The sequence below is a fragment of the Mytilus edulis genome, chromosome 5, assembly GCF_963676685.1.
Source record: "Mytilus edulis chromosome 5, xbMytEdul2.2, whole genome shotgun sequence".
In the NCBI taxonomy this organism is placed as follows: domain Eukaryota; kingdom Metazoa; phylum Mollusca; class Bivalvia; order Mytilida; family Mytilidae; genus Mytilus; species Mytilus edulis.
Genome location: NC_092348.1, coordinates 28,785,812 through 28,808,404, shown reverse-complemented (window position 1 = coordinate 28,808,404; position 22,593 = coordinate 28,785,812). Strand labels below are relative to the sequence as shown.

Genomic DNA, 22,593 nt, shown 5'->3' with positions numbered 1-22,593 from the left:
AATAGCTCTGAGTCCAATATTAAGCAATGATAGCTCTGGGTCCAATATTAAGCAATGATAGCTTTGGGTCCAATATTAAGCAATGATAGCTCTGGGTCCAATATTAAGCAATGATAGCTCTTGGTCCAACATTATGATCTTTAATGAGTAAAAATTTGAAAGAAAAAACACCATTTATCTTCTTTTTATGCCCCATTTATAGGAATTATGTTTTCTGGTCTATGCGTTCTTCCTTCCGTTCGTCCGTCCATCCGTCCGTTCGTCCCACTTCAGGTTAAAGTTTTTGGTCGAGGTAGTTTTTGATGAAGTTAAAGGGAAACTTCGCAAAAAAATCAAAAATTGATATTATGTCCATTCTGTATAAAAATTCTCAAATTTATAGATATTAAAGTTTTATTCCGCTAGATAAGAGATCACCATTGATTTTAAATTTTGAGTATCAATTCTGTGCGTTCCGCCATTTTGTCATCTTCTACGATCAAAAATCACGATATGTCTATAAACCACAAAGGACCAAAACTACAGTAATTGATGTAGTCGTAATTGCTTGTCGATATCTTGTCAATCGTACGGTTGTTTTATCTGACTAACTAACTTGATACGGAAAATGTTCTTTTTTTTTTTTAAATAACCATAGTCTGTTATTTTTAAACTGTTAATATTGGAATTAATTAAAAAGTCAAAGTTCAAATCATAAATAAGTGTTCCGTGAAAATTGTTTTCGAAAATGTAATTCGATCATAATTCTTTAAAGTAATAAACTTTATTCAAATAAATTCGGATCTTCCCTCATCTGATCACCAGCATGGCTTAAGGTATTACTCCCAAAGGTATTGTGAGGGGTGTGAGGTGACACGTCCAGGTATTCAAGCGATTTCCTGTCGGGCTTGCAAGTTCATGCATCGTTTCACTTCTGTAGGTATTGATCGGTGTACACGGCCGATAACTTATAACTTTTCATTTTGAACTATCAGGTTTATAATATACATCTCTGTCTTGCGTGTCCGAAAGTGATATAATATACTAGTCTTTACTTAACTCATACGCTTGTTTATAAATAACATTTCTGGTGTAAAGAATATTATTTATAAAAATATAAATAATATTATACATAAAAAAAAGATTTGAAGAAATAAAAATCTATTTACATATTTTTTCCAAGGGTTAATTTAGGAAAATGTAATATAAACTCGTTGTCAATAGTAAAGGACAGATTGGAACATACCAGAAATATTGATTTAAAAAAATGTACGCATTTGCCGACGATTCGTTTATACGCCTGGATAGAAAGTTACGGAACTATAGCGCAATTTAAATTATATACATGTATACATTAAACATAACAAAGAAACATACATTTTGTGTAAATTGGGGTAAAAGTTTTGTAAATAGACTAGTCCACGTATGCCAACAGTATGTAATCAACGAATTCGATAGACTATTGTATACCAAAAGAAGAAGAAGAACGAACTATACAAATCAGTTGAAAAAGGCTTAACTCATCAGATGGATAAAAATACAAATACTATAAATACAATTGGAAGTTTTCGTTTTTGAAATTTGAGGGTAAATGATGTATCAAACGTTCAAGAATACGCATGTAATATGTGTCACTGGATAAAAAATCAAAGAGCAGAATGCTCTGAGGGATACGATTGCCATAGTTTTCATTGACACATGTATAGCAGTTCTGCCAAATTTTCATTAAACAAATGCATGAGATTTGGCCAAAATTCAAAAGATCAAAAAGGAAAGAAATAGATCCAAGAATACTGTTGCAAAAAAAGCATGAACATGCGCGAGTCTCAAGCATTTTTGGCCAGTAACCCTGGTACAGCTGGATAGTATTATTCTCTAAACTAATTCAACTGCACATGCAAAATGTAACAATCTGAATAGTCACTCAACTTAAAGAATAGCCAATCCCCGTTACAAGTGTATGAGCCATGTACTTATTGTGTTTTATCGAATTATAGTTATCCTGTATCATTGTAAACTCGTACCATTAAAAAAAAAAAAAACTCGAACCATTGCTTACTCGTACCAACTTATTTAAATGCATTCAAATGGTGTTAAATGATGAATATACATGATATACGTTACTTTCACCCAATACCTCAAAAAAGTCTGTAAAATGTATATAATTTGATAGTACAATGACCAATTTGTAGCTTATGTTCCTTGTATATTGGATAGAAAATACTGTGGCAGATGTAGATAATTAAGGTATATACAGTTTCACCCATACATGTCAAGTGACATGATATTCGCGTGTAATACACGCTTTTTCAACGGTTTACACGCGAGGATTTTGTCACATGGCGTGTACACGCTTTTCACCACTTTACACGCAATTACACGCTTTTTCGTTCTTTTCATTTTTTGGTCGTTAGTGATATCGCTATTCTCGGGTTTTTTCCTTTTTGGGCGATAAATACCGAAAAATTCGAAGTAATTGTTTGGCTGCCACATTGTTTATTTTTCTATATGGACAAACAGTAAAAGGTAAGTAGTTTGTGATTAGTTTTAACTATTTTGTGACTTTCTTTCAAATTCACTTTATAGGGGAAATGTGCACAGAAAGAGGTCACTTTCAGGGCCTGTACCGTCGTCTAAAGTGCCGATTGTTAAGCCAAAACGATGTGTACGGCAAGATTCAAGGTTTATAAATTATATTTTGTGACAAGTACCGCATAATTTGTGCATTCTATGTTGCAATGATAAAAAACAATACATGTGAGAGGAGAAATACAATGCAGCTATTTGAATAAGCATTTACATGTTTATCTAATGGAAATCAAATTTATTAAACATTGTTCTTTTTCAATTTCAGTTTCAAATCCAGCCAACACGGCAACAGATTTCTACAGGCCATGGGGATAAACATATCACAGAACTGTTGGATCAGCTCTCATAGTACCAGCTTTCTTCTGATGAACTACCCAGTTTTATCCAGTCAATATCAATGGGAGCAATGGCAGAGATAATAGATGACATTTCACATTAATGCCAAAAAAAAAACCATTATGACATTCTTTCAAATCTTGATGAAGCTAATTCAGTCAAATATCAATTCCTACTGTGGGAGAGCCTTTTCAATTATAAAGAAATTGACACTGAATTCTGATCAGAACTTGACTATGTTACATTTGTATTGTGTACTGTGATCAAATAAATGTAACTAAACTTGAAACTGGCAGTTGTTTTGAATATGTGCCTAGTGGTGGTGCTTTAAAAGCAACATACAGACCACTGTTTAATACAATAAAAGTTCACAGTAGAATATATATTGTTTTTTTATATTCACAAATTTGTATGAAATTATGAACATTACCACATTCATATTAACAAGTCCGCATCTACGTCACGCGTTTTTACACGCTTTTTGACAAATCATGTCATGTCATGACATGATTTCCTATTGTCAGAGGTTGACATGTATGGTTTCACCCGAAGAAAATTTTTCATGAATAATAAAATCTTAGCAGTTAGTCAAAATGATTGCCAAAATTATTTTTACTGTCTATAAATAAATGTAACAATGAAATTTAACTGATTCCTGTTAAGGGGGTCCGCATTTTCCCCGCAAAAAAAGCACATGGCTTTCAACAATTGTAAACATAGCATTCAATTTGTGATCATGGATTACAGCTTTAATTAACTTAAATTGGATATATACATATTCAACATGTTCAATTTTAATAAGGTACAGTTAAAGCAATGTTTTAACTTTCCTCTGGATTAAGTTCTACAGTGGCGGATCCAGAACTTTTCCTAAGGGGGAGCCCGCTGACTGACCTAAGAGGGGGCCCGCTCCAGTCATGCTTCAATGATTCCCTTTATTATCAACCAAATTTTTTCCACAAAAAAAGGGGGGGGGGGCTGGATCCGCCTATGTTCTAGTTTGAAAGATCAGTTAAAACATTAATGCTTTAAAACATTCTTTATTTTTGTCTAAGTTTTCATTTAACTCCTGTGTAAAATTCAAGTAATTCAACTTTATTTCTATTAAGTTTACAAACAGAAACCCATAAAACATCATATTTTTTATATATTTTTCTGAATGTTACGACTTCCCAGTAGTACAAGTTAACTTTTGCCGTGGTACGAGTTAACTTGCTTCCGTATCTTATCACCGTAATTCTAGGAGGAACCCTAAACTGGACCCCTATCATATTGTGTTCACTTATCGCTACACTGACCTTCGGTGCGAAGCTATATATAGAACGGCGGACCAGTTTAGGAGGAACCCCATTTCTTACTCTTTCATTATTGAAGTTCCTTTGGGTCAGAGGGCATGACTCCTTTCCGTACACACTCCTCTGTTTACTTTGAGATCGTTCTTAATATAATACGACGTTTACCGGCATTAACGAGTTAATTCTTCTTGACGAATACTTCGAAAAGGGAGACAACTCGAAACGATAACATGGAAGATTCCATTTCTGCTGAAGGGGTGTTATAGGTAATTTTTACGATGAAACATTTATTTTAATTTAAATTATGCATGTGATTTAAAATTATGCAACAACAATAGCCCTCCATATGCAGACAGACATAGAAAGAATCCCATGAGTTTCAAATTAATCAATGAAGCGGGGAATCACTCAATCTGATACCCCTTGAAATCAGGAAAACTACACGCATGTGGGGTCTCACTAATTAGCGACAAAAAGCGTCAAGAAGCGACAAGAAGAAAAATAATAAGTGACAAAAAGCAACAAGAAGCTATTTAGCGACAAGAATACATTTTGTTATCACATACATTAAAATATTTTTTAGGATTATATTGAAAGATGAAGAAATAAAAAAAAATTCGATGAAGAGATTGTGTACTTTTTATTATCATATTGATAGATGTAGAAATTAAACATGTGTAAGAGCAAAGGAAATGTAAACGCTATAAAATGAAAATAAAAACAAAGATTTGTCACCTTCCTTTTGAAGGATTTAATAAAACAAAAACATGAAATATTATTTCCTTCCTAACTGTACAATTAATTTTTCCTGATAGGACCAACATTAGCTGTGGCTTCACTCTAAGGTAATACACAATTAAGAGCAACACATGAGATTAACTAGGTGCGTGTCCTTAAAGTTTGTTTTATTGCAACAATAACATCCATTAACACCTTCATCAATTACACACACCAGAATATAAAATTATTGTACCGAATAGTGAACACTGATGAAAAATATTCACATTTTAATTATGTTTTCCTCTTGTTTGATTTCAGTTCTTAATTTGTATTTCACAATTTGTGTATGAATTTTCTGTACAATTATGCACAAATAATGCATTTTGCAAGTTAATTATATATTGTACAAAAATGGTTTTAAAAACAAATAAAAAGACAAAATATACTTCCTGTGATACCTTATAAAATATCATGTAAATAAATGTAGCAACTGAATTAGATTTACAAGTTTCATTCCCCCCTCCCTATCAAAATTAACTTTCCTGTCGTTGAAATTGTTTTCTTTTGCATATTTTTTTAATATTTATTTCGAATAAGTAATATAAATAAAAAAATGTTTTCTTGTCGCTAAATAGTTTCTTGTTGCTAATATTATTCTTCTTGTCGCTTCTTGGCGCTTTTTGTCTCTACAATTCTTTTTGTCTCTAATTAGTGAGACCACGCATGGACATTAATACATAAACAAACCGCGACTTGCGATTTGGAACAAGAACGTTTATTAAATGATATGATGAATGGTTCTCCATTTCTTTATGAGAGTACAGTATCAAATATCAGTTTCATAACGGTAAAATATAGAAATACTCCACTTCAGTTCTTGTGACAGAAATAGAATTATCGATCGGCTTTCAGAGAACTCTCGCAAGTTATCAAAATTTGGGAATTCCCTCTGACGTGTTTCTAAATTTATAAAAACACTAAATATAAATACTGTTTAATTCTGATTTTCCGTATTGTTAAAAACACGCATATAAGTCAAGGAAAATATCATACATGAAGATTATGAGTAAAAGAGGGACGAAAGATACCTAAGGGACAGTCAAACTCGTAAATCTAAAACAAACTGACAACGCCATGGCTAAAAATGAAAAAGACAAACAGAAAAACAATAGGACACATGACACAACATAGAAAACTAAAGAATAAACAACACGAACCCCACCAAAAACTAGGGGTGATCTCAGGTGCTCCGGAAGGGTAAGCAGATCCTGCTCCACATGCGGCACCCGTCGTGTTGCTTATGTGATTACAAATCCGGTAAATAGTCTAATTCGGTAGGTCAAATTCATGAAAGGGAAGGGGATTGTAGTTACGACGTAAGGAACATATCCGATATCATTTGTGAAACGGTTATTCCATAACGGTCAACCAACTCGTGATGGCGTCCGTAAAATTTACGAAGGGATGATTTCAACTTCACCATTTGGAACTCTTGGTTTAATAGCTTCATTGTGAGCAGTAACCCTCTATCAAGAAAATCATGATAGGAAATGCAAGCACGGGAATATCGTATCAATTGGGAGATATATACCCCGTATGCAGGTGCTGCTGGAATGTTGCTACTTAGAAATGGAAAGTTCACAATTGGAAAGCTGAAATCATCTCTTTTGTCGTAAAGTTTTGTCTTCAACCGACCCTCATTGTCAATTTCTAGATGTAAGTCAAGATATGAAGCCGACTTAACTGTATCTGTAGTATCCTTTATCTCCAATTCGATGGGATAGATGCGATCCACATAGTCACCAAATTTTGAATTGTTTAGTGAAAGAACGTCATCTATATAGCGGAAAGTAGAGTTAAAGGATATTGCTAACTTCTTATCTTTCTTCCTAAGAAGTTCCTGCATGAAGTCAGCCTCATAATAATAAAGAAACAAGTCAGCAAGTAGAGGGGCACAGTTTGTTCCCATTGGGATGCCGACAGTCTGTTGAAAAACACGTCCTCCGAACGTAACAAATATGTTGTCAATCAAGATTAAAACATTACAGAAAGTTGTTTATGTTCCATTGTTTTGCTTGTTTTTACCTTTTAAAGCAAGACAATCATAAGAATCTGAGATGTTGCCGAATGTTTAGAATAAAACGAATGACGTGAGGGAGTGTGTCATAGGGTCAATGGTAAAAGTCTACAGATTGCTTGACAGCAATCGTATCCCAAAAATTATCCTCAACACCTACTTCCGTATGGGACTTCCCCTTTCAGTGACCTGCAAATTTAACAGATGATACACTTTCTAAGATTTATATGTCCAACAACGACCCACTGCTCTACATGTGTTACTAACAGCCTAAGATAGCAATTCTTTTGTTAGGTCAATTCTCTTTCGTACAATACCAGAAAACATGGAAAATAAGTTCTTTAAATTTTGACTCTGGAATTAATACCATTTTTTCGTGCGACAAACTCTATTTCTGGCGATGAGCAGACATGGGCGGAAAACAATAAAAAGATAGGTTTAATATTTGTTCATTCATTTAACATGTATAATATGAATATCATTTAGTACACTTCGGTCTATACAAATGCAGAATATACCATGATGGTTTGATTTCGTCAAAAGATATTAAGAGATCTGACAAATAGATTATCACTTCAATATTGCAAGACACCCATTTATAACTTTGCACTTTTGCATATTAAACTTTCGCAAAAAGATAAGGCATTTGATTTTAAATAAGAAGTTGTGGTTTGTTTACTTGGGAGACACTTACCCAAATGAAGTGGACTTAAGCAGCTATATAAGTCACGGTATGGCCTTCAACAGTGAATAAAAGTAAAAGTATATTGTATAATTCAACTAAATGTGAACATGGCTGTGAGTTAGTACGTCTGGAGCTCTCCCTCTATGGCGCTTGCACCTCGGAAAACTTATACAGCTTGTTTCAAGAACAACCGGGTTCAGACAAACTGTTCCGAAATCGATATTGTCACTAATGCATTCACCCAATTCAATATTACCATCAAAGAGAGTAAATTCGGGGCAACACAGACATTCCGTCAATAACGGCATAACTATGCATTTAGTACACGAACACCAATCCGGCTGTGTTAAACTGGCGAGGGTTGCTAAGGATATCTTGATTTCGGGAACTTTCTGCAGGTTCCATATTATGGAGCTCTTCTTCGGTATACTCTGGCTCTAGTGCGTACCCAAATTGACCATACTCGTCAAAATCTGCATCTCTTGACCGGACTGGAACCACTGTTAGTACTATCAACCTCTTTTTTTTTTTACTATCAACCTCCGAACAAGACATTTTTAGTTACGATTTTAATATTAATTTTGGGACAATATATACACTGTCCTATAGAAATAAGCATGCACAAATCATGAGAGAAATATATGTGAATAAAAGTTAATTGAATTAGCAAAGTTAATATCCTTTGGTCTCGAATGTATGTTAACTAATTAATGTGTTTTTATAGGCTAGCTCAAATCCTCATCCAAAAAATATAATCTATATGTAATAATCCCTTCCTACCACACCAAGATTTAATGCCGAGCGATAGACATATTTAAGGTACTAATTAAGTATAATTAAATGAACTACAGATAACAATAATTAATCATAAATGTGCAAAGATTTAAAAACATTTTTTTTCTTTATTCGTACAATTATATTCCGCTTCGGTAGAGTTATCTTCAGATAGTTTCAGATATTAATTAATACATGGGTTTCAAAAGTCTAAATGTAAGTGTTCTCGTACATGTTTTTGCCTAATAAAGACAATCAAAATGATTTGGTAAAGCTATTTCTAATTTCTAAGTTCCCCCTTTTTATGAGACTTAAATTAAGGACAAGAGGTGTATATAATTTTATTCTGACACATGAATTAAGTTTTCCGTCTTTAACCGAAAACTGTTTATTTCTTAGTAAATTAATTTATTTGAATTCAAATAAATAATAGCACCAAATATAATTAAATAATTCCACGGCGATCTATTTTTATTTGTCACCTGTATTTTTAATGTGTGTATTAAATGCTCCCTTGTTTTATAATCCACTGATATGAATAGACAGTCACACCTGGCAAGGTGTGCCCTAGAGGCGTGGTTAAATACCGAAGTGCAAATAACAATTTACCTTTAAACAAGCCATCTACGAGTATTGCCACAGAACCGTGAATACACACATCGTATAAACCTAGTCATAGCAGAGATAGTAAAAGGTCAATAAGAGTACATCAACATATTGTCTTTACATATTATTGTACTTTAATTTGTTCACCTTATCAGTCCGAAAATGCATTAATTAAAAATAATTTTATAACTTTTTGTGTTCGATAATAATAATTCGAATATATACATTTAACATAGAAAATTTATCTCATGAATGTGTACAATTGCACGTCTGTGCGTTTTATCTTCTTATTATCGGCTGGTTATTAGATAAAGCATAAGTCATCGGCGCGCTTACGATTACGTTAAAATATGATTAAAAACCAAGACTTTTAGTGATTGTATTTTAAATCCCGGCATGCAAAAACCAGGAGAAAACGTCACGACCTACAGGAAGTAGTTAATATTTTTTCATTAATTATTGAATTTCTCCTTTATTACTGCACATTTAGCGATAAAACTTTGTGAATATATATATTATGTCATTATGAACATATTTAAACCATAAGAAAAAAATCGCGAATTTTCCCTTTAAAGTCCAATCAATTTGAAACTTAGTAAACATGTTCCCTATGATATGATCTTTCTAATTTTAATGCCAAATTAGAGATTTTATCCCATTTTCATAGTCCACTGAACATAGAAAATGATAGTGCAGATGGGGCATCCGTGTACTTGGGACACATTCTTGTTTAGTACTAATTCTAAGTTATATATATTTCAATTTACCTCTCTCAAAGAATGAGAAGAAACATCCATAGTGTAATCGTAATTTGATTTCCAGTCCAGAACTTTGTTATCTCTTCCTCCACTAATTACTATCTGTAAAATAACAATGCCATTTATTATCTGTCATTGTTAGGGCTATTCTATGTGGAAGGGTAGGAAGTGACTTTCAAAATATCACTACAACCAAAAACCATTTTTCAAGATAATTATGCATAATGGTAATATACACATACCACATTCAATAATTAGACTTCCCTTCCTACCCTCCCACATACATTCTAATGGAATAGCCCTCAGCATTTTTAGTAGAGAAAGCAAAGCAGTCTTCCTGATATATGTCAGTTATCTATCTATCATCTTTCAAAGTCAAATTTGATTTTTCATCAGTGAAACATATCAAAATTTGAAAATCATTATGGAGGGTGGTAAAGGGGGGCACTGAACACGGAAACACGTGAAATAAAAATCGCAAAAACGTTGCACGAAAAATAAAAATCGGGAAAAACGAAGCACGAGAAATAAAATTGTAACTATTCCGGAAAAAAGTACCAGAAGTTATTACTCAGTAGTTCGTGGAGATCATGCAGCCTTTTTTAATGGACATGGAGACCTTGCAGTCAACTGTTAGCGTCCGCTACTTGCATCTTTAATATTTGAAAGAAAAAAAATATTCATAGTTATTTGATGGACTTCATTGATACCATACATATTGCAAAAGTAGAATGGTAACAGCATACGTCAAATTCTATTAGATTACACAAATTTCAGAAGGTATTATAACACTGACTTTTTTAATCAAACGCGGGACATGCGGGACATGCACGAGAAATAAAGAACACAGATACGAAACACGGAAAATAAATAAGGGGAAACACGAAGCACGCAAATCGAGCCAAACACGAGACAACGAGAAATAAAACGTCAAAACACGAAAATACGGGAAATAAAAAGGCCGAAAACGTTGCACGAAAATAACCCTTTACCACCCTCATTATGGGATCAGTTTATACGTTTTTTCAAAGTAATATTTTCAGACACTCAAGAAGCATTAGTGAGATCTCACAACAAAACATGTTTAACCCCACCATAATTTTGCGCCTGTCCCAAGTCAGGAGCCTCTGGCTTTGTTAGTCTTGCATGTTTTTTAAATTTTAGTTCATTTATATGTTTTGGAGTTTAGTATGACATCCATTTTCACTGAACTAGTACAAGTTTTTATTTAGGGGTCAGCTGAGGTCCACCTCGGGGTGCAGGATTATCTCGTTGCATTGAAGACCTAATGGTGGCCTCCTGCTGTTATCTGCCCTTTGGTGGGGTTATTATCTCTTTGACATATTCCCCATTTCCATTCTCAATTTTATATATGATACAACTTTTACAAGATATAACAATTATGCACTAATAGGGTGATGGTATCAAAACGTTACATACCTCTCCAAAAATTAAAATAATATATATGTATTCATAATATCTTTTATATACCTGCATTCTATCTTTCATTGTTCCTTTGACCTCCAACTTAGTAAACATTGGTACGGTACGTCTGTATACAATGTAACCATAGTTCTGTCCATAACCTTCTCTGCTTTCCATCATTGTTAAATATTCCATAGGTAATGGCTTCTTGTAAGTGTTAATATCCTGTATAAAACATTACAAAATATTCCATAGGTAATGGCTTCTTGTAAGTATTAATATCCTGTATAAAACAATACAAAATATTACATAGCATTTTTAACTATAATTTTGTATAATTCTTTATCTTTATATACCTAGCTTTTTGAGTGGAATTCTCACTTTTGTAGCCTCAATTTTAAAGTAATAAAAATCTTTTCAGCCATACAATTTGGAACCTCAATTTAGGGAAAAAACAGATGATTTCTCCTATTTATGCCATGTTTGAAAGAGCCCTTTTCTCATTTAACTTGGTAAAAGCATAATATGTAAAATGAATTTTATATTTGTTTTGCCACCATTTCAGCTTATGTATTTGGGTCAAAAGAAGGTTAACTATGGTTCTTTGGGGTTGAATCTCTCATTTGACTAAACCAAAATGCTCCGCAAGGTGCAGCTTGATACAGCCGCAGATGTCAAACTCTGCACAATTGGGGCCAGTATGGACACAACATTCAAGATTGATACATCTCTGAATTTGGATTGTGATTAAATATTTGACACAGCATAGGTTTCTGACACAGAATGAATGTGGTCAAATAAACTTAAAAAAGTAAAATTTACCTATTATGGTTCAATATAAAAAATCTAAATACATGGATAGATTCAGCATATCAAAGAATCCCAAGAATTCAATTTTCTATGAAATCAAACAAAGTTTAATTTTGGACCCTTTTGACCTCAATGAGGACCAATTTAATAACAGGGCCCAAAAATAAAAAAATCTAAATACATGGTTCGATTTAGCATATAAATGAACCCCATACATTCAATTTTTGTTGAAATCATACAAAGTTAAATTTTGGACCCTGATTTGGACCAACTTGAAAACTGGGCCCATAATCAAAAATCTAAATACATGTTTAGATTCAGCATATTAAAGAACCCCAAGAATTCATTTTTTTTTTTTAAATAATCAAAATTTAATTTTGGACCCTTTCAACCTTAATGTAGACCAATTTGCAAATGGGACCAAAATTTTAAATCTAAAAACACAGTTAGATTCAGAATATCAAAGAACCCCAATATTTTAATTTTTGATGACATCAAACAAACTTTAGTTTTGGACCCTTTGAACCTCATGTGTACCAATTTAAAAACAGGGACCAAATTCCCAAAACTTAACTCATGGTTAGATTCAGCATATTTTAAAAGATTAAGAAACCCAATAATTCAAGAATAAAACCCCATTGAATTTGGTCAAGAAATAAGCAATTTGTACAAAGTATTAGAAAAGTATTGTTTTGGCCTCTAATTCCTAAACAGTTGGGGCGATAACCCCCAAAATCAATCTCAACCTTCCTTTTCTGGTATGGAACCTTGTGGCAAAATTTCAGAAAGATCCATTCACTTACACAAAAGTTATTCTCTGGAAACTAGATAAAATACTTATTTTGACCCATTTTGGGCCCCTTGTTCCTAAACTGTTGGGACCATAACCCCCAAAATCAATCCCAACCTTCCTTTTGAGGTTCCAAACCTTGTGTTTCAATTTCATAGAGATCAATTCGCTTAAACTAAAGTTATTATTCAGAAACTAAGTGTATTTGGACGACGCTGATGACACCGCAGGAAGTTCTTCCAATATACGGATGCAAATTTTTTTAGCAGCCGTATTAAAACCAAAACAGACCACTCAAGCCCCCTTAGTACATGAAAACATATTTTCTACTCAACACCTGCAACTTTGATTGATGTTTGTTTAACATTGTGTCAAGGTATAAAGATTTTATCACGATAATAAGACCTGCAACAAAAGAGCTGACAAGGGAGAAGAAATAACTGGATTTAGAAAACTTTTAAGGAAAAAACTTGAACTAACTAAATATGATGTATTAGAAATAAGTAAAAGTCAGTATAATACCTGTAAGAGTAACAGAAATTTTAGCAAAAAATTCATTCTTTATAAATTCTTAAATAGACTCACAATTAAGGAGAAAACTGACAGTTTCTGAAATTTCAAAATGAACATTACAAGATAAAAAAATATGCCAGCTGCAACGGTGAACAGAACCCAGAAAGTTAGCATGCATTTAATGTATTTCCTTAATTTAAAACACTTTCAAACTCTTAAATGATGCACATGTTGTTATATTATGACTACAATGTGTTACTATTCGCAATTGACATATTTGACCTATATACAACAACGTTCATGCTGGCTGTTCAAAACACCTCCCTCTGAAAAAACACATTGCCAGTCGTCTAATTGTTTACAAATAAAAGAGGAAGGTTCATGGAAGAGCCTACGGAAACTCCCTACACGTATACATATCAGACATTGAATAACCTTATTTGTCCTTATCAGAATCAAAATAATTGATGCAAGCTATACTTAATTGTAGTTTTAACATTGGTAGGCATTACATTCATGAAATTTTAGCCCTCACTATCATTCAGGCAAACATAATTACAAATATAATGCTTACCCATGTTAAATCTACAATAAAGTATAGCTTGCATCAATTATTTCTTAACTATAGGTTTAGGTGAATATTTCTAGAGAAAGTAGTAATTTTCACTCCATATACCCCAAACACATAAAAGCAACCACCAACATAACAGTTTAAACAGCTGTGTAGTACAGTAAAAAAATCAACATTTTAATATTTTCTCTCCTATCTGCTAAAGAAATTTTTATATTGGTCCCTAAAATGATTCTGACAAGTTTCACCTCCAGCATGGTAAAAAAACTTTAATCAAATATTGTTTCTACAGTTTGAGCAATTGATAGCAGAAGACAATTGCATTTTGTTTTTACAAATGATTTATCCATCATATATAAAAGAAGAAATTTTTGTTACCTTTGTGACTGTTTTCATGACATCAAGCATATCAGTCCATGACATGAAATTCAACATTTCAACATAACCTACAATTATTAAGTTAGTTTTTAAGTCATTAAAAAATACAGGTATGCCTTTTTTTTTAAAAAGGAAACTTTAAAGACATAGATGTGTCAAAGCGACACGAATGGCCCCCGTCTCAAAAAGTTTGCAATAATTTCAATAACACATGTGGACACAAACTTGATGGTAGTCTCACATATGAAAAATCAGCTCAAAATTTGTAGGCGTATAGAAAAAAAGTCTGTATAACTGTGATTTTCAACAATTTATCAAAGTCTATAGCCCGTAATTTCGGCCACGAAATTCAATGTTCAACAAATGACGAATTTTCTAAAGGTTTGTATACAGCTAAATCACGAAATTAAATATTCATGAATATTCAAGTTTTCCTTAATCCACGAAAAATTGGTACCCACGAAAATTAATGAATCCACAGTATCAGCTTTTTTTTTATTATGCAGCTTAAAGATCTAGGCAACATGAAAGCATTTTGGCGATGTGACAGTGAAACTGTGAATTCCATTAAAACTTACCATATGCAGCTTTTCCCCTGTTTGGTGGTACAGGTCCTGGTTTAACTGAAAAATATAAATAACAGTAAAAGTTGTTGATGTACATAATGAACTAAGATGAGAAAATAGATGAAAAAAATCATATCTGTTTACAAAAAGTACTATTACTGCAACTAAAAGAAAACATGTTTAAACAATACATTCTTCAATACTTAACAAGATGATGTTGAAATACTTATTTCAGACAATCCTTTGTAGAATTGATGCCCTAAAATTTGTTGTGTTATTCAGTGAAATGAAGGCTAAGACAGGTGTTGCAAAGATGACAGAAAATTTAAAAAAATCAATTCCTAAACTAGCTACGGTACTATTCCAACAAATCAATTGAATTGTTTGGTTGGTTGTATTTTGCATTGTCTGCAATGCTATCTTTATATTAAGTTACCATATAAATAAGAGGCTGTCAGAGCGACAGCAAACTGAATTTATTAACATTTATTTGTGTCCTGGTATTTTTCAATATTACAAACCTAACTCCTGAACAGTGAAAGGGAAAATTGTCAATATCAAACTTGATCTCAATTTTGTTATCAGTTACAGTAACAACATATTAAAATTTGAAAAGCTTTGATTAAATGGTTCATGAGTAAATGCATTGACATGACTGGAAACACCATTTGCAATCTTTCAAGAACCATAACTCCTGAACAGGAAAAGTGAAAATCGTCATTAATGAATTTGACCTCCATTTTTTCATCAGTAACAACATATTTAAATTTGAAAAGCTTTAGTTGAAAGGTTCATGAGTTATAAAAGTATGGACATGACTGGAAACACCATTTTTCAATCTTTCAAGAACCATAACTTCTGCATGATGAAAATGAAAATCATCAATATCGAAATTGACCTCCATTTTGTCATCAGTAACAACATACTAAAATTTTAAAAGCTTTGGTTGAACTGTTCATGAATAAATGCATGGACAACCGCCCAACCAACCAACCGACTGCCTGTGTAAATGCTCTTTTGTTCCAATGTTGGAAAGTTCCTGGCGGAAGGAACTAACTAGCGGAAAAGTTCCGGAGGAACTTATTAACTAGTTACTTTGTTCTTCCTCTGGTTTAAAAGTTCCACCGGAACAAAGTGACTAGTTGAAAAGTTCCAATGGAACATATCAACTAGTCAGAAAGTTCTTTTTGACAAATTAGTCAAAACCGGAACTAACAAACTAGCCCAAAAGTTCAAACGGAACTTATCAACCAGTCACAAAGTTCCATTTGGAGAATTGATGCAAAGTAAAAGCGCAACCGATGATATTATATTTGAACCTTTCAAAGGGGAACCAAGATACTGATTACAAAAGTCAAAAGGAACTTATCAACTAGTCACAAAGTTCCTCTTTGGAAAATTAGTCAAAACCGGAACTAACAAACTAGTCCAAAAGTTCCTCCTCATGTGGATACTTTTAAAAATGTCAATTTCAGATTAATGTATAACAATAAATTATAACTTATTCCGTTATGAAGGCAACATTCTGACCGAATTAACTAGTTGTTCTGTTCCGCCAGAACTATTCAACAAGCTACATTGTTCCTGGACTTTTCAACTAGCTACTTTTTCCCGGGACTTTTCGACTGCACTCAGAATAAAATAACAAGCTGAAAAGTTCCGCCGGAACAAAGTAACTGACGGAACATAGTAGCTGTTACACCTGCAGTACATCCCAAAATCAATAATTTCGTGGAAAATCCGGTTACAAATTTTGTGTCTGATGAGCTATTTCATTAGAAGGCATATTTTATGTGTAAATCACACAATACTTTGTATCATGCACTAGCAGGTTACAAATCATGTAATATTCAATCATTTTGCATCATTGATATTTGATGTAAGAAAACATTCTTTGCAACAAATTCCATAACTAAATTTAAGTGATAATACTATTCTAATTTGTTTTACATTTTAAAAAATCTAGATGTCTTTAAATAAAGTAAACCTTACCTGATGTATACTTAGTTATTAAATCTCTCATTCCGTGATAGAGTGGGGTAGTGTCCCCTGACTCTGAAATTGGGGCGCCATAATCTGAAAAAAAAATATCATTTGTTTTACGATAATTCTCAGCTATTCAAGTTTCTGTATTTTCATATCTCCCTATTCATGATATTTAAGGTGATACCTAACACTACAGGGAGATAACTCTGTAAAGTCAGCTAAAGGTTTTAATTATGTTGGGTTGTAAAAGGATTAAGCTTCTCAATGATCAAAATTGGTGTTTGTCAAATTGCTATATAACCAGTGTAATTTTTCTGACAAAACGGTTGGTTCAAAATTTTTTAAATTTTCATATTTTTATCAAAGTCTCAAAGTAAATACTTTAACAAAATTTTATGAAAATTAAACAAGCCAAATTAATTTTAGTGAAAGTGTTGGGTACCACCTTAAGTCACAAAAATTCAGCAGAATATTTACAGTACATGTGTATCTGTTTCCATGTATACTTAAACCAAGGAGGTAAAGTTTGGTTGGTTACAAAGTGGATTACTAAAATGATTACCGTTCTTCATTTACTTTCTGTTGAAAGAGTAAAAAATCATTACTAGCTGATAGAACAAACAACAATAGTGTGACTGTAAATTCTATTGACAGAGCTGCTTCAATCTTCACGATAGCTAATGAAGAAATAATGGTTCATCAAACAAACACACTAAAATGTTTTTGTATTGAGTACCAGAACAGGTTTTGATAATTTAGCTGTAACATTACTTAAGATCATTTGCTTGTATCATAACTAGAGACTTGGGTCAATATCCCTTATGCGCTTCAAATTGAGGAACTCAAAAGTTGTGTGTTAACAAAAAATCTTTGTGTAGTGATTGACACATTTCTATGACAAACAAGTGACTGAGCTTAACCATTTGTGTTGATTTGTAAAGTAAAGGTTTCAACATAGAATAAATATGTAAAAACTATTGGGCTATTAAATGTGTTCAAAGTATTAAATTTTTAAAGAACTTGTTGTGTTAAAAAAGGAATTTTTCAGTGAATCTCACTTCGTACCCTGTGAACTTAACCACATATGTGAAAATGTCACAGCTTCGAAACAAGCTATAATACATATCCAAGTTTACAATATGGACTGAGCTAGAGGAAAAAACGTTACCATAACCGCCTATGTGAAATCAATTAAGAATATTGAGCCACTTATGGAAATATACATAAATATTATACAAAAACTTTCTAAAACTCAAGCCATTTAGACACTTATACAGTAATCTTACCATAACTTGAAACATCTGCTCCATATTTAGGACTATCAGCATTATTGGCTCCAGCCATAAAACCAAAGTTTGTTCCACCATGGAACATGTAGATACTGACAGAAGCACCACTCTTCAAAATCTCCTCAAAATTTGACAGAATAACTGGAAAAAAAAATACATTTACAAGTATAGTTATCTATAAAATACTGATGTTGATGAATTGAGCATGCATTTTTTAGTTGCAATCATTAAACTTTAGCATATAGCTAAAATTATGCTCAAATCCTAGGCATCTAGCTATAGTCTAGCCCAATTGGTTTAATATCTGAAATTTCATTCATAACTCTTAATATTACGCTAATTTCCTGAAAAATTATAGAAGAAAATTTCACATATTTCTCTGAGTTACTTTCATGCAATAATTTAAACTTTTTACAATAAAGACATATTACCGGCTCTAGAAGACACTATTAAACTCCCAAATTTAACTAGTCAATGAAGGACACCTAAATGTTTTATGAATGCCCAATCATGTCAATATTTTAAAACGCCCAAATGTGTCCACCTTTATGAAAAAGTTATTTGTTATCACATATGTTGTTTGAAAACAAATTCAGTTGAGATTATTACATGGACCTTAGACTCACTCTAGAATTGTTAAAAAACTTTCTAAATTATGGGTTTTTTCCCAAGATGCTGATATTTATATATATATATATAACTACAGATTTGACTTCTGTACAAAAAAACTTGTTGAGCTGCATCTGAATAAATGCAGACTGCCACTCATTCACCTTTATATACTTACAATTTTCTGGTCTCCCATGATGCTCCTCTCCCCAGTGGTCAAACCAGCCACTCCAAAACTCCATGACCATTAATGGAAAATCTTTAGATTGAGCTTTAATACGTTCAAAATCTGTTTTTCCATTTTGAAAATTTTGAAAATTAACTGTTGGCAAAGCCTCTGAAACAAGAAAATTTTGAAAACATTTCATTTTATTTTTTATGTAAAACGCTGAACATACAAATGTATGTTTCATCTCAATCAACATCTATTTCTGGATTATGACAATTTAACATCATTACATAGCTGAAAGACTTAGCTGAAACACTAACCTATGGTATTTCATCTTTTCTTAAATCCTTCCATAAGAAAATACAGAAAAAAAAAATATTTAAAAAAAATCTATCAAAAGGAATCGTCAATTTGACTGAATAATAAGGATACCATCTTTCATGACTAAACTGAGGTAGAATCAAACTTTTATAAAAATTACAGACTTTTTGGCCCCAATTTACATAACAGTTAAGGCAATTAAACCCTGGCATAAATTTCAATCTTCTACTTGAGATATTGAAGCTTGTGACACAATTTCAGAGCAATCAAGATACTTTAATACACAATTTAATGTCCTGAAACTAGAAAAATGATTCTTTTTGGCCCCTTTTTCCTAAACGGTTGGGACCATCACCCCCAAAAACAATCCCAAACCTTCCTTTAGTTGTATTGAACATTTTGGTACAATTTCATAGAGATCCATTCACTTAAATTAAAGTTATTGTCCAGAAACCAAATGTATTCAGACAACGCAGATCACAACAACGCTGTGATACCAATATAAGACCGCAAAATATTTTTGCAGTGTATAAAAAGGCTCTAGTTGACAGCATATCCCACAATGCATTACAATTGCAATTTGGTAGTTATAAATTGGGTTTACCATGTTGACCATAACAAATCGATGATAATTACTCATGTTCAAACGAAGATATGTACACATATAAGACAAAAACCTACGGTTGTAAAATAAAGATTGACGTCTTCCATTGTCTGAGGTAAGTAACATCTCCTGTATACCATATTTTAGTAGAACCTGAAAAAGTAAGTTAAGATCACTTTACTAAAATGATACAGATACCGGTTGGTATACTAGCTATGTACTAGCTATGTCATGTATGTATGTATGTGCCAAGTATTAATTGAAAAGGACTAACAATTACCATAAAAAACAAATCTTTCCACCAATTTATGTAAAATCCCTTAAATCCATTTTTTTAAGACTATGCAAAATCAAAGTAAGGATGTGTCCATGGTAAAATAAGGCCCGGCTTGTAACATTTGACAAATTCAATATTTTCTATTTATAAGGGACATAACTCAAGAACAGTTAAAATGATGCCACTCATATTCCAATCTAATCTGTTTTCAATAGTTTAATATAAGCAATGTGTATAAGTTTAACATTTGGTTGAAGCAAACTAAAGTTAAGAGTCCAGAAAATAATTTTGAGAGGTAAGCACAAATGAATGTTTGTATGGACACACAGAGAGACAAGTGTAAAACTAATATCCTCTCCCCAATGTCAGGATTGTCAATTAAATTATATTAAAATAATTTGTAGAAATTTCCCCAAACTGTGTATATGAGAAATAAGCAACAGCCCATACATTCTACTGAAAATTGATATATAATTGATAATTTTACTAGATAAGCTCAAAATCAAGAGAACAAAAATTAACATCAACATGAAATCTTTACGAAATTGGTCTAAATATGACAATAATTTTGCAATGAATGGTTAACCTGCAAAAGAAAATAACTGGATCTGCAACTCATTTATATACTGTAAATTCGAAAAATTATTGTGTGCGTTCATTATTGCGATTTTGTCATTTTAGACTAAAATCCGATTTTTATTTATGCAAAATTGAGAAAAATCCAGTTTAATTCATATAAAAAATTTCAAAATGCAAGTTTAAATTATTGCAATTATTATCCTGTTGCATTTTCTGCAATAATAAAAACATCGCAATAATTCCTCAATTTACAGTAGTCTACACTTTTATCAAAATATCTACTAATATACAAACAAATGTGCAACATGACTAGATAGAACAACAAACAGTTGGTCTGTATTTCATGATTATACAGTTTATGCTTAATACCTACAAGTATGCCCAAACAGCCTTTGAATTTCTAAATCATGACAGGAATGATGTTTATGGTGAATGTGGTAGTGTGTTAAATTGGATATTTTTAATTTTGAACTTTACTTTGATATTGTGATGAGTGTATTATTTTTAATTCTAAGTACTTATTGAGTAGTTTCAAGTCATGCTTCAGTGGTTATGTTCATTGTATGATCTTTTCATGGCTCAGTGAGTTTTGATCTATTGGTTATTTGTTTACTCTCTGGGTTTTACTAGTTTGTATTGTGACACTTTCTCTTCCTTGTGATAATTGGCTAATTTAGTCATATGGTCATTTTGGAGGGAAATTCTATTGCAAGATCAGAATTTACTTATACTTTGAATAGAATAGTTGTGAGCTGTTTCTTTGGTATATTTATATTCATATTTGTGGATCTTTGATTGTTTTATCAGGTCAGTTTTCTCTACTTAATATTTCACATTCATGCTAAAATACTAATATTGAATTGATTGTATAGATGATTTTGTATGAATGGTCACAATGAATGATTTCAGAGTAAAAGATGTATAAATAGTTTGAAACATATGAAAGTTTTCATCAAATATTGTTTAAAGCCGATAAAACTAAATTGACACAGTCAATAAAATCATTTTGTAAAAATTTAAGAATTATATGAATAACTCAGTTTAGTGAAAAGAAGTAAAAGTAAAGAGATAAAATATTATTACATTGGTTGCAATGAATTACATTGATTTCCTAGTTAGATAAAAACCGATAATTTCACATGTGAAATAAACGTGGTTATTTCACTCTCTGACGTCATACAACAATAGGTGTTGTCAAGACGTCGATAACGTCGGATCAAAACAAATTGTCAATGCGTAGGAAAAAGATATAGTTCCTTACATTTTCTACATTAATTTCATAAAAAAAAAAAGCCATTTGCCAATGTAATAAAAAGAATAACTAATCGCCGTATTTGAATATCAAAAATAAGACAACTTGTGACCGAACGCCGCTATGGATTAAACTCGTGCTGCGCACTCGTTTAATCCATGCGTCGTTCGGTCACGAGTTGTCTTATTTTTGATATTCAAATACGGCGATTAGTTATACTATAAGTAATTTGTACATTAAGACATATTTTAAACTATTGAATGATTTGAAAATTTAATAAGTAAAATATAAACACAAATAGTTAAGATATTTATTACAGGTATTTGAACCATACTGTTCTGTTCGTTTATCATGTAGAAGATTCCATATTGTATATACAGAACCCTTGTAGGTTTTGTATTTTGTTTACATGAGTGTTTTTGTGCTGAATGTGTGTCTTGAGCATGGCTATAATATTAGTTTTAAATAGCTTATTGTGTTATGTTACTGTCACTTTGCTTTCTGTGTACTAATAAAGGATGTTGTTATTAATTAGAATGGAATGACCAGTAAATGACTATCAAAAGAATATTTGGTAGAATTCAATATGTTAAGTGGTTTAAAGATGTGTAATATATGATAAGAACAATATTTTT

The 22,593-nt window shown here is 32.1% G+C and overlaps 1 protein-coding gene across 1 annotated transcript in view; it reads right to left on the bottom strand.

Annotated features, from left to right (window-relative positions):
* The window catches only part of LOC139523367 (beta-galactosidase-1-like protein 2), a 49,892-nt gene that overhangs the window by 9,416 nt on the left and 17,883 nt on the right, over positions 1-22,593 (bottom strand). The window contains exons 7-14 of the mRNA XM_071317285.1: positions 19,928-20,003; positions 18,935-19,093; positions 18,145-18,288; positions 16,865-16,948; positions 14,885-14,929; positions 14,307-14,374; positions 11,311-11,469; positions 9,829-9,921 (exon numbers count right to left, since the gene is read on the bottom strand). Of these exons, the coding sequence (XP_071173386.1) occupies positions 9,829-9,921; positions 11,311-11,469; positions 14,307-14,374; positions 14,885-14,929; positions 16,865-16,948; positions 18,145-18,288; positions 18,935-19,093; positions 19,928-20,003 (828 nt within the window). The remainder of the gene's footprint in view (positions 1-9,828; positions 9,922-11,310; positions 11,470-14,306; positions 14,375-14,884; positions 14,930-16,864; positions 16,949-18,144; positions 18,289-18,934; positions 19,094-19,927; positions 20,004-22,593) is intronic.